The sequence below is a fragment of the Lampetra fluviatilis genome, chromosome 36 (genome assembly GCF_964198595.1).
Source record: "Lampetra fluviatilis chromosome 36, kcLamFluv1.1, whole genome shotgun sequence".
NCBI classification, from domain to species: domain Eukaryota; kingdom Metazoa; phylum Chordata; class Hyperoartia; order Petromyzontiformes; family Petromyzontidae; genus Lampetra; species Lampetra fluviatilis.
The window spans coordinates 5977405-5990415 of NC_136310.1; the positions used below are offsets into that span (position 1 = coordinate 5977405).

At 51.4% G+C, this 13011-nt stretch overlaps 1 protein-coding gene across 1 annotated transcript; it reads right to left on the minus strand.

Moving 5' to 3' along the window:
• Nucleotides 1-222: 222 nt before the first annotated feature.
• On the minus strand, nt 223-9331 carry ICMT (isoprenylcysteine carboxyl methyltransferase). The gene is made up of 5 exons (XM_078873265.1): nt 8913-9331; nt 6746-6834; nt 5308-5477; nt 4837-5054; nt 223-4529 (listed from the first exon to the last, which is right to left on the minus strand). The coding sequence occupies exons 1-5, from the start codon at nt 9294-9296 to the stop codon at nt 4347-4349; spliced, it is 1044 nt and encodes a 347-aa protein (XP_078729391.1). The 5' UTR covers nt 9297-9331; the 3' UTR covers nt 223-4346.
• Nucleotides 9332-13011: the final 3680 nt, after the last annotated feature.

The following is a 13011-nucleotide window of genomic DNA, read 5'->3' on the forward strand; positions in this document are numbered from 1 at the left end:
GAGCTTGCAAGATCTGACTAATTTTTGGTGAATTCTGGGCGACGTGTTGGTAATATAATGATCACTCCTGACACCCACCCTCCCCCACTGCACCCCATGGGCGACAATTACCAGCCACCAGATGTGAAGACTGCTGTGCCTTCATTTGCACAGAAAGATTGGTGGCAGAGGTGGGCCGAGAAACTTCCCAAGGCGGGGGGGGGGGTGGAAGCAGTCCCACAATTCAAAGTTTTTATTTGAAACAGGGCCCAACATTTGTAAACAAAAAAGCACATGAACGTATGATGTACGCACTTTGAACTTATTTCGCACCGTACGTAGCCAACCGGCGTGTCAAAGGGGAGGTGGTGGTGGATACATGGCCCTCTTCGATCTGCCACCGTTTGGTAATCAACAATCGGGTCTGCCGGGGAGGGGAGGGGGGTCACAATGGGGAAACGCCGCTGCTCCAGAAATCGCCCGTTGCACCACGTTTAACAGGATGGAGGCAGCGCCGTGTCCGCTTTGGTGACCTCAGCCGCAGAGGTGAGACCCGCAAAGTTCCCTTTAGCCCGAGCAGCCACCCGCTGTCCCCCCTCTCTCGACGAGTGGCCTTGGCCGGCCCGCCGACGTTGATGCCGCGCCGTGCCGTGATGATGTCTCTGCTCCAGGGAAGAGTTGCATAGAGAACGAGCGCCTCTCGAAAGATCGCGCGGCCGTCGATGTTGCAAATGATGCACGACCGTGGGGCGGCGGTGATGACGACGGCGTAAACACATTTCAATACTGTTCAGCGGTTTTCGTTGTTCGTTTACGATTTTCCCTCGCGTGTGTGCCGTTCTCTCATTTACGTAAACGAGAGGGGTGTGTTTCTGGGGCCAACGATCACCTGCAGCAGCAGCTCATTGTCCAGGGGGGGGGGGGGGGGGAGTAGAATGATGATGTGCGTTAAACTTCTTTCGCGCCGTACATAGCCAACCGCGCGCATTTTTTGGTCGTTGCGTTAGGCGGATTAGTTAAGTGGACGAGACCCGTGAATTATTTCGGTAGTCGTGCAGTCACCGGTGAGGGGAAATGATAAAAAACCACAAACTTCACGTGCAAGGAAATCGGACAAGCCGGAAGAAACCCACGTCATGCGAACGAGCGACGCTCAAAACTTTCACCAACTTCTTCCCCCTCCCGCTACGCAGCTCAGGGGGTTGGCAAAGTCCCCGTGACTCACCCGCCCCAATTGCCAGCCTTTCACCCTTCAGCAAGCTATGCCAAGCCCCTCGAGTGAAGACCCTCGACAGAATTCGATTAAAACGCCTGTAATCCGGCACGACGGGGGTGAGGGTAGGTGGCTCACACAAAAGTTGTGAAACGTGGTCGTCGAGGTGGTTTCGTATTCTGGCTTGCAAACGCGCGCTCCACCTGTTCCATCTGCGTGGGGGATAGAGTGTTGTCCCCTCGCATGTGTGGGGGTTTACTCCGAGTGTTCCAGTTTCCTCCCACATACAAACACTCGTGAATTTGACCGATAACACCTTCATATGTAGAGGACTGCAGACCATGGAGAGAGGGCGGGTGGGGGGATTAGCACATGATCGGTTCCGGCTACTTTTCCCCGCTCATCTGGAATTCCTCGTGCGCCTCGAAAGTCATTCATCCTTGCGCACTTCGAGAGCGAATACTACTGTGCAGAGGTGCATTCCAAGTTGACAAAACTGTTGTTATCATCATTAACCAGGCGAAAATCCCAGCTAGCTTCTGAGAACGAGCACATTTCTGACGATTTGGTCGCAGGCGAGTGCGATGCCAATAAAACACTCCCAGAGCAGTGCTTCTCAACTCCAGTTCTCACGAACCACCACGCGACAGCTCCCCCCCCCCCCCCCGCGATTTCTAATCATCAGGTGCGTGCAGTGCCTTAATTTGCATACGAATTCAAAAAACTGTTTATCACAAAGAGGCGGATTGTGGGCAGGGAAGGGGCGGGCACACGCAGACTGAAGTTGAAAAACACCGTTGCTCAGTAACCCGTATAACATATACACCTTTATGGATTTTAAAGAGACACATTTTGCTCCATTATTTGTATATAACAGTCAAACGATGCATTAGAAAATAATGTTAAATTATGAAGCCGATCCCAGATGCAGCAATTGCGCGGCGCTTACACCAAAACAAGGACTGCTGCGTCGAAATGAAACATCACTTCCTGTTCTGTATTTAAAACATTTACAGACTCAAGTCAAGCGGCAGCAACAATTTGTTCACGCGTGCAAACTCTGGGACCGGTTTCGTCCTTCTCTGGCTCATCAGCAGAGTCGGGCTTGCTGAACAAATCCTGCTGTACCGGATGCTATTGGCAAGTGCTCCCCCCTCCGCAATGGGCCGTCAGCGCAATAACAACAACAAAAACTTCCGCATTAAACTTCACCAAGAGCGGTAGCAGAGAGATTTCTGGGCGATTCAAAATTGTCAAGTCAGCCGCTGGGAAGGTTTTCGCGGTTTGGACATCCTGTGAAAAAAAAGCTTCATAGCTCATCGGATTTCTCCAGGATAAATGTTCCGATTCTGGTTTAGCTGCCGTACGGCTCTCCGATGCGTTCTCGGGTCGTACCACGTGTTGCTGCATGTACGTTGAACTTCTTTCGCACCGTACATAGCCAACCGTGCTAATTGTTCGGCACGACGTCCGACGTTTCGCTCCACGCGCTGGGCGCTTCTTCAGGAGCCTGGCTAAATACGTCGCCTATTGTGCTGCGCTTCGCGAAGAATGCTTAAGCGCGGCTGCACTCAACGATGACTCGTTACAAAGTGCCCTGTGCACTTCAGATGTTGTAACTGTAAAGTTACACAGCAGTTGCTATACATGGCGTCTGTAAAAGTATCATCCATGATTAAAGCATAATTAGATAAGTGAAGGCATGGCGTTGTGGGTAACATCGTCATCGAATACTATTCCGACCCTCCACTGTGGTCCATCACATTCCTGGCCACGGCTAACGCCAGCAGCGCGTGATATACCAACCGGTCCTGGGTCACACTCTCATTTCACCAAACCACAGGGACCAGTGTGGTGAAATACGCTGAAACAATCCCCTAAGACCGACACGGCGTACAGACGACTTTATCCAGCAGTGGACTAACAAAGAACTGTAGCAGTGGACTAATATATAACTGTAAACATATTCTTGGTTCTTTCGGTAAAGTCACGTAGAAGAGAAGAAGAAAAAAAATTGGTTTTATATTTTTATTATTTTATTACTTCCCTTCTACGTGACTTTACCGAAAGAACCAAGAATATCAATCCCTGCGGTCACGAAAGCTTTAAATCAAAACTGTAAACATACGAGAGCAGTGTGAGCTCGTTGTGACGAAACCATAAACGGACGCACACACTTGGTCTTGTGAAGAGTCTACCGTGCGAGTCTCATCCCTCTGAACCTCCGCGTGTCCGCCGCGGTGTTGGAGCGAGCATCCCAGGTGTTCAGCATCTCGGCTGTGATTGTTTTGAACGCTTCTGTTTAGTGCCATTGAGAGATCGCTCAAGATATTTGGGTGTTTTGGTTTTGCCAAACGCATCTCTCGCATAACCCCCAAACAATCAACCTCGTTCGCAGCCGTCTAACGAGAGAGGCCGAGAAAACTCGCGATGTGAGAAAACAGTGGAGTGAAAAATGACCTCGTCGGACGAGAGTCGAGGCGAGGAGACAGTGGCTCCGGTGACGTTACACGGGCGAGCACGGACAGGGTCCCCTATCACTCGGTGATGCGACACAAAGGTTGGAACAAGGAGGAGTGGGGGAGGTGAAGACAGTAAAAAATCAAGGGTGGACAGATGCAGGGGTAAAAACAAATCGAGAAGAAAAATAATCGAGATTGGACGTATGCAGCGATACTGGATCTAGAGAGAATCACGCCGGAAATGTGTTCGCCTCCACCATCACCAATGAGTTGGGGGAACGGAGAGACGACGACGATGATGAGGAATAATACATAATGAAACACTATGGACACCCTAGAAGCGATAAAAGCAAGCTCCAAGAATACCTGTTGCGAGCCACCACACGTAGCCAGCGCCACAGGCCCATTTTCACCAGTCCTCTTTTTAAAACCGTAACCTCAAATGTGCGCTCGCACGCCGCGTGCTAATTCCGTCTTTGTCTTTTTTTCCTTTGCCAATCGTCGGTCGCTTAGATGGTTGTCCTTTGCTCGCAATTTCCTGCTTCGCAGACGCACGTTTGTTCCTTTGTGCAAGTGGGAGGACGAGGATGAGCAGGAGGAGGGAGAGGAGGACGGTCAGAAAAAGGCCGGAGCAAAATTGTGCGATTCAACAGGTTGGGGGGGGGGGGAGCGAGAGGAAACAAAAACGAGAGCTAGAGTTCTACTCGAAAGCCGTCGATGAACGGAAGCCGAGTGGGCACGTTCGTCTTGTAGTCCATGTACTGCTCCCCGAAGAAGTTGAGCAGCGTGAGCTCCTCGTCCTCGATCCGCTCCCGGAAGAACCGCCACGAAGCGACGGTGTAGCCGACCAAGCACAGCGGGTTGCACAGGATGATCTGACGGGGGGCAGAGCGAGAGCAGTGGCAGTGGCAGTAGCGGCGGCGGCAGCGGGAGCAGCCGCAGTGGTAGTGGCGCGGCGGCAGCAGCAGCAGCAGCAGCGTCTCGTGAAAATTCGCCAAAGCAAACAAGGGGCGTGCCTCTACGACGTGTTGTCGAGGAGTTGCACCGCGCTCTTGTTTCAAGGCGATTTTTACGACGTCTGCGTTTGGGGAGCCACTTCAGAAATACGCCGGGGAGAGGTAGCGGTGAGTGCCAAATGCTTGCCCGCTACCCCTTCTTCCCCAGCACGCCGACGGGACGCACCTGCGTGCCGATGCTCCAGTAGAACCAGCCCACGTAGGAGGGGTGTCGCGAGAAGGCGTAGACGCCGCGTGTGACCAGCTGGTGGCTCTCGGAGCGCTCGCTCTGCACGATGTGGCTGAAGTTGGATCCGGCCGTCAGCATGGCGGCCTTGCGCAGCGCCTCGCCTCCCACGACCATGGCCAGCCCCGCCACGCTCAGCCACCGCACGTCTTTCAGGCCTGGCGAGCGCCGGCCCCAATGCAAACCCGCCAGCCAGCCGCAGAACACCCAGAATTGCGTGAGAAATTGATTACTTGCTACTGAAGAACGTTATAGGCAAAATTTCTAGATGTTGACACCGCAAACTCCCAATATATAGCAGGCATCAGGGTCGGGATTGAACCCACGACCTCCTGTAGGCACCCTTGGGTGCGTGGTGGTCGCGTGGTGGTCGCGTGGTGGTCGCGTGGTGGTCGCGAGGTGGACACACACCGGGGAAAAGGAGCATCTCCAGGGTGAACTCCACCCAAGAGGCGACGGCGGCCAGCTTGTACTCCAGGCTATGGTTGAGCAGGAACGAGTCGAGGTTGAGGCTCCGCGGGTTAATGAGCGCCGTCACCAGGTACTCCGAGTAGTGGAAGAAGCTCAGCGAACACACGTACCTGGGCACGCGGGATACAGGGTCGCGCGCACGGGGCGATGGACCGGAACACGACACACACCTGTAACGTGCACCGGTGTCTACTTTATCGAGGGCGATATTGGCACGTAAAATAAACACTGATCGATTGATACCTGCTTATACACAACTGGGGACGCACTGGGTTTACACTTAACAACAAACGTGGATGAGCGAGTGTATAAACAATTAACCCGTAAAAACTAAGTTTTTCACTATAAATCCTTTATATGCGTGGCATCGGGGTGGCTAGAGTCCTCTCGTCCTCTGGCTTGAGATGGCTGCCTCCTATGGGTCAGATGATTGTCTGGCAGCATTAAACAATTGGTAATTAAATATTTTAAAACATTTCCCTAAACAGTGTAAAATTTTGGAATGCATTGTCACGCACAACGAGTCTGTGTGCAAAATGTCAGCTCGATTGGATCACGGGAAGTGGGTTAAAAAACGACCGAAAGATTTGCACGGTCCTAAGCAAGCAAGCGAACTTAATATAAAGGATATAAAAAGTAGAAACACACCGCGCACCGACTATCCATAAAGGTAGAGTACGTGGGGGCATAAGCAGGACACGTTACAAGATGGACGGTGGCCAAAACGAATGGCAGCCAAAAAAGGAAACGCACAAGAGAGATGGCGTTCGCTGCAGAGATGGAGCAATGAAATGAGCCCGCGTGCAGACGCCGGAAAGATTTGTTGCTTCGCAGGGCCGTGAAAGATGGCGACGGCTTTTGGGAGGCCTTCATCCAGCAGTGGCGAGACCATGGCTGATGATGAATGGGATTAGCCCATAAACCCCTCTGTATCAGCATGGATCAGCGAAGTCTCACTGTATTAAGCCTGCCTCATCCGGCACATTCAAGAGATAACGTGGGGTGCCATTTACTAGATGGGCAGCATTGATTGCATCTGTTTACAAATGTGTTGCAGTGTAAATATTTGTTACATTTGTTCGATTTAGATGGTTGTGTTGCATGTGTTGAGAACAAGATGAAATTAAAAGGGCCTCGATGGAGAAGCCTCTCTGGTGCCGGGCAGGAGTAAGGAGAGACCAGGGGTGGGATGGGGGGAGGGTGCAGTGGAACGAGATACGAGGACAGTGGATGTGACTGTGAGAAGAGGTGCAGAAAAGAGGTTCCACGGAGGGAGATAATCCGAGCGACCGACCCCCACGCAATAATGGGACTTCTGGCGTCGAAGAGGAACGTGAAATGTCCGTGTTTTATTTTGCAGGCAACGCGTTGTCAATACCAGCCAAAATGCTTCCAAGATGTGTTGCTCAAACTGAGAATCAGACCGCAGCCAAACGCGAAGCCCAGAAAACATGCTCTGACTGCCACCTGTGAGGCACACACAGCACACACACACACAGCACAGCACAGCACACACACACAGCACACAGCACACACACACACAGCACACACACACAGCACACACACACACAGCACACACACACAGCACACACACGTTCAACACCAAGCGGGCATCTCTTCCGTGCCTGTTTCCCTTTGTCCCGTGTGTGTGTGTCTATGCCAACCCCTCTCATCTCCTGTCTCTCTTTCAGTGACCGCCCGCCCAATGCTGCCATGCCTACTTATCGGCCCGCACCTCCGATTGGTACGGTTGGCTACGTTAGGGTGTGAAAGAAGTTCAACATACATAATGTACAAAGATACAATTATTTCAGAATCAGAGTATTTATTTATACTGGAGGAATTCGATGAGTTATAAAGCTATGTATCATATATGTCCAATAGGGGCGGATAAGAACGCATTAACAATACAAAAACACGATCGTAGTGCAAAGTACAAGAAAGGTAAACAAATCACTTAAAAATAAACAAATACTATTATTTTATATTACCAGATAAAAGTCCACCGAGGCATTAGCTTATTTGTCAGAACCTCAGCAAAAGGCAAAAAGAGTGAGATGTGGGCTGAGTGATAAAAAAATATATTTTACCAGCTAAGACCCAATGAGATAGAAATATATTTAATTTTCAGAAGCGACCTGGCCACAAACGAGAGCTCAAGAAAGTGGCTTATCATCGCGTGGAGATTTACAGCGGCAAAAACACATTCCTGCGGAGAGAGCTGGTAGGAACGTTGGGTTGCTCGGTCAATGGCCAGGGTCAACGGCGGCGTGGTGTATTCCGCAAATATGGCCGACTGTGAGGGCGGGCACAAGCCGGCGTAATTAGGTTAAACGTTGAGTTTTATAAGGGCACCACGGGGTGACAAGCCCCTCCCCACCCAGCCCCACCCCTCCCACCCAGCCCCTCCCCACCCAGCCCCTCGCCTACCCAGCCCCTCGCCTACCCAGCCCCTCCCCACCCAGCCCCCCATTTTTGTATGCACGACGGACGGACACAATAATCCCCTGTGGACTGGTGGAACCAGGTGGTTCCTACCAGTATCATCCAAATTATCTCAATGCACAGCCTCTTCCCAAGCCCGAACTGGGCCTCTTATGCGGCCGTCCTCCTGTCCCACCAACCCCCGAACCACGTGGCCACGTTTCTCGCCCCACGGCTTCACGCCCATCCCGGGAGGGTCAGTCCGGGTCAACTTAAGACTCGCAAATGATGACACCCTTCCGGCTGGTGGGCCATCATCACAAGGACAAAGATCCCCCGGGTAGCCTTGACAGACTGTTGGGGCAAGTGCTGTTAGCGAGACACCTATGAAGGCCGGAACTGTGCACGAAAGGGGGGGGCAGCGCCAAAACCCGGCCGCCTTTGTCTCCCCAGTGGCGATGTTTTTACACACCGCACCACGTGCCCATTTGAGGCTGAGTGGACCTAGAGGGAGGCCTATGTACCGGTACAAGATAATTGTCACCGATGTTGGCCGTGAGCGGCAAATCGAACTCGGGTCGCCGGGTTCGTGGCGCGCTAATCACTCCACCACCGCTCCCCATCATCAACACATCGGCACGCGCAGTCAATGAAGGCACTGCCTGACAGCGACAGAACTTAGCAGGTTAACATTACAAGTGTTCACCAGCTCCAACTCCGACGGGATATCACCCGATGAGTGGGGGGATTTAAAAGATCGACTTTGACGGCTGCCGCTACGAAGCGAGACCCCCCGAACGCCCGAAGCGAAACGAATAAGCCGGGCCGCGTTCAGCCCACGGGCAGTAGTTTCACCCCCCGCCACCACCACAACCACCACCACATCCACCACCACAACCACCACAACAACCACCACCGCCACCACCACCACAACCACCACCACCACAACAACCACCACCACCACAACCACCACCACAACAACAACCACCACCACCACCACCACAACCACCACAACCACAACCACCACAACCACCACCACCAGCAGCAGCGGCGGTGTTTCCCTGCTCGCTAGCCGCAGGTTCCGCCAGGAAAGAAAGGAGTCTCAGGGCCTGTCTCCGCACTTGGTAGAGGTCGTGTCGGCCGCGGTAGGTGACCAGCAGCCCCGCGTTCACCAGCGCCAGGTAGACGACCGAAGCGACGCGGCCTCCGAGGCCCGACCAGGCCGCGTCGAAGGCCAGGGGAAGGGCCACCACGCAGAGGCCCAGCGCGAAACATTTGGCGCTCACGAGGCCCTCGCGACCCGGTGCCATGGCGTTGCTGCTGGCTGGGCCGGGTTGGGCTGGGCCGGGCTGGGCTGGGCCGATTCCTCCGCTGGGCTTTTTTTTAGTTTCTCCCTTCGCTATCTCCTCCGGCTTGCGAGCTCTGCAACGGGAAAGTTGCGACTGCCAACAAACGCGCCACGAAACAACAACAGCAGCAACAGCAGCAGCGCCGCCACGCGACATGTGGAGGTTGGTGGCGGCGGAGTTTTTGCAGAGTGTACCCCAAAACCCGGAACTAAATCTCGGTGGTGGTGGGTGGATGGGTGGATTGGAGGAGAGCGGGATTGCAAAGTGTACCCCAAATACAGCTGCCAGTGCGGTAAGTTTCATAATCGGATTATTTATTTGTAATTGGAGCATCCGATGAGACGTAAATCCATAAACGCGTCGATTACCCCGCATTTTTTGTCCAGGGAAATTGAGTTTTCAGGTCCACACGGCGTACAGCCGTTTCAATACGGGCAAAAACATGTTTTTGTCTATTTGTGTTTCTCCCTTGTGATGGGACTTTGTCGGATGAACGTTAAGATTTATAATGGCACGGGGTGACCAATAAGGTTTGAATTGGTCTGTAATAAGGTAAGCAATTGAAAAGGGGGTTACAGTTATAGCAAAGCTCTTTTTTCCCAGATGTCAAGTAGAGGCCGGTCAGAACGTTACAACAATAAAACGCACAATGAGTGCAAAGTATAGGAAATGTAAACAAATCACTTACAAAACTATATACACATAAAACTAAACTTTTTAAAATATTATATGGGTCTTTCGGTAAAGCCACGTAGATAGAAAAATAATACAAATATCACGATGTTTCGATCGCAACACAAGCAATCGTCTTCAGGTGAGAGAGAGAAAAAGCTGCTGAGATAGGTGCATCAATGTAGGTGGGTGGAGCTAGAGATGGTCCAATCACAGAGGTTAGCCTGCATCGCAGTTCACATCCTGATTTGGGGTTCATTTGGGCCATCATCCCTCGAGGGTCAATTAAACGAAACGTTTTTTGGTTTGGCCATGTGTGTTTGTTGTAGTACGGAGTAAGACTGATGGCCTTAATCTAAGTTGCCTTGTGGTTGTTGTTGTTGTTTGACTTGCATCCCACTGGGGTTTTTGCACACAGCGTTGGTGTACAGTGTTTTTTTCTGCAATATTTTGCTGTATTTTCTTGGATTTTCGTTTGCACTTAGTCACATATTAACTTTAAGATGTTTTCTTGTTCATGTTTTTGTTTGTTGCGGTTGCACCCGATTCAAGAGCCGAATGGCTCACATGGCTATACCTAATAAATGAACTTGAACTTGAAACGAGTATCGATTTGTGGTTGCCCTGTGGATAGACTCCCCCGCCATAGGAATATGGAATTTCCATCACTGGCTCAGAGCCGCAATCGCGAGATGAGCACACACAGCCGCAATGTTCATTTGAACAAGAAAGATATATGTATACTTCTCTTTCGTTATAAAAAGGTAAGAGTTTACAAAGTCCACCCCAACAGTGTCAGCCACGGGACGGAGTAAATGTGGGCTGTGTGGGTGGTGCGGATGGGAGAGGAACTTTAGATAGTGTACCCCAATAGGGTAATAAAAATACTGTGTTGGTGGTGGAGATTATTTGCAAAGTGCACCCTAATACAGCAACACCACCTAGGCGAGCAGCCTTACAGAGTTGTGCCCCAATGCAGCAATAACATCTGGGTGGGCGAATGCATAATTTTAAAAGTGTACCCTAACTACACGCTTTTGGCGTCATCTGGTCCAACACCAATGGAGACTAGGCTCTAAGAAAAGCTGTCTCGGGTGTGGACCAATCAACTTCAAGGACAGTTCATATTATTACCATCATCAGAGTTGTTTCTTTTTGTTTGCATTTTGACTGCTTGTGTTGTGGTTATTGCAAACATGATCCCTTGTATAAAGGTGTCAGTTTTTGTACCAGCTGAAAGGATAAAAACCTATTACTATTACTATACTGTACCCTAACTGACACGAGCACATCCGGGTGGCAGAGCAACTTTATGAAGTGCACACAAACAGCAATGCTGCACGGTGTCTGGGAGAAGAACCCACTTCCCCCAAGTGCACTAGGAGTACGGTATTGATGGTAAGCTATGTTTACGAACCTACTCTTTGGTTCTTACGGTGAAGTCACGTAGGTGAAAAAATAAAGGTAAAAATATAAATAAATAAAAGTAAATGTAATCACATGTGGCAAATAATTTTTTTTTTCACCTACGTGACTTTACCGAAAGAAAACAAAGAGTATGGATCCTTGCAGTCACGAAAACTTCTAATCCAGAATATATTTCTAGATTTGAAGCTTTCGTGACTGCAAGGATTCATATTCTTATGTTTTTTCGGTAAAGTCACGTAGGTAAAAAATTAAAATTAATAAAAGTAAAATAAAAATAAAATAAAAATCACGACGTTTCGGAGGCAACACAAGCTTCCGTCTTCAGGTGGAACCGTCACAGCACGATAGCTGTATCAAGTGATTAATTTACATTTTTTACCTACGTGACTTTACCGAAAAAAACCTAAGAATATGAATATAGAACATATCTACGACCTTGGCAGCGGAAGGGCCTCTGCGGCCACTTTGAAACTAAGTGAGTGATCGTTTCCCGCCATGTGAATGGCCCTCGAGATGTGTGGTGGTGCCACCTGGCGGGTGATGCGCGGCATTGCAAAGCGACAGCGCGACAAAGGGCGACATTGAAACACATTCCTGCGGAGGGAGCTGGTGGGAACGTTGGGTTGCTCGGTCAATGGCCAGGGTCAACCGCGGCGTGGTGTATTCCGCAAATATGCCCGACTGTGAGGGCGGGCACAAGCCGGCGTGAGTAGGTTAAACGTTGAGTTTTATAAGGGCACCACGGGGTGACCAGCCCCTCCTCACCCAGCCCCACCCTCTCCACCCAGCCCCTCCCCACCCTCCCCTCCCCACCCAGCCCCACCCAGCCCCTCCCCACCCAGCCCCTCCCTCCCCACCCAGCCCCTCCACACCCTCCCCACCCAGCCCCACCCCTCCCACCCCCACCCAGCCCCACCCAGCCCCACCCCTCCCACCCCCACCCAGCCCCACCCTCCCCATCCTCCCCACCCAGCCCCTCCCCACCCTCCCCACCCAGCCCCACCCCTCCCACCGCCCACCCAGCCCAACACTCCCCACCCAGCCCCTCCCCACCCAGCCCCTCCCCACCCACCACTCTCCACCCAGCCCCACCCCTCCCATTTTTGGATGCACGACGGACGGACGGACACAATAATCCCCTGTGGGCTGGTGTAACCAGGAGGTTCCTACCAGTACAAGGATGCGTGTGTGTGTGTGGGGGGGTCACCCGCGCTGTGCATTGATTCATTCCCTCTGTAGGACGGGCTGGTACCAGCTTACGTTTGGCAGAAATATGGTTTTTGGCTTCAGGAGGGGGTTCGTGAGGTTTTGCTGTTCCTCCTCCGTTGACGGAGCGCAGACCACAGTGGTTGACTACGTGGGTCCATATTTTGGGTTGCAATGCCACAATGACACTTCAATGGCTTGCCTTTTTTGTTTCATTCATGGAAGGAGATGCGAACATTTGGCCTGTCGATGCTCTGATGGTGACACTGGCGTCGTCGAGGAATGTTAACCCCCGGAGGTACGATATGTGGGTCTCGAATGAGGTACTGTACCGTGAAAACTGTTTATAAAAGTTTCAGTGAATATTTGCATTTGTCAATCCCCTGTTAATTCTGCTTGCAAGGGTTTTAAACTTGCCAAAATAGCTTCCGGCTCAGACTTGCCTCGTTCGTGCAGACTTCCCTTTTGCAACCATCAGCGAGGGGTGAAAACTCAACATGTCAATGACAGGGGGTGAGTCTACTCGGATGGTTGACTACGCACAATTTGAATGTTTTACCTACGT

Coding starts and splice junctions, on each gene's coding strand:
- ICMT (XM_078873265.1), bottom strand. CDS start 9,296: ATGTCGCGTGGCGGCGCTGCTGCTGTTGCTGCTGTTGTTGTTTCGTGG. Junction 5,055..5,307: donor GGAGATGCTCCTTTTCCCCG/GTGTGTGTCCAC, acceptor GGCGCTCGCCAG/GCCTGAAAGACGTGCGGTGG. Junction 4,530..4,836: donor ACTGGAGCATCGGCACGCAG/GTGCGTCCCGTC, acceptor GCCCCCCGTCAG/ATCATCCTGTGCAACCCGCT.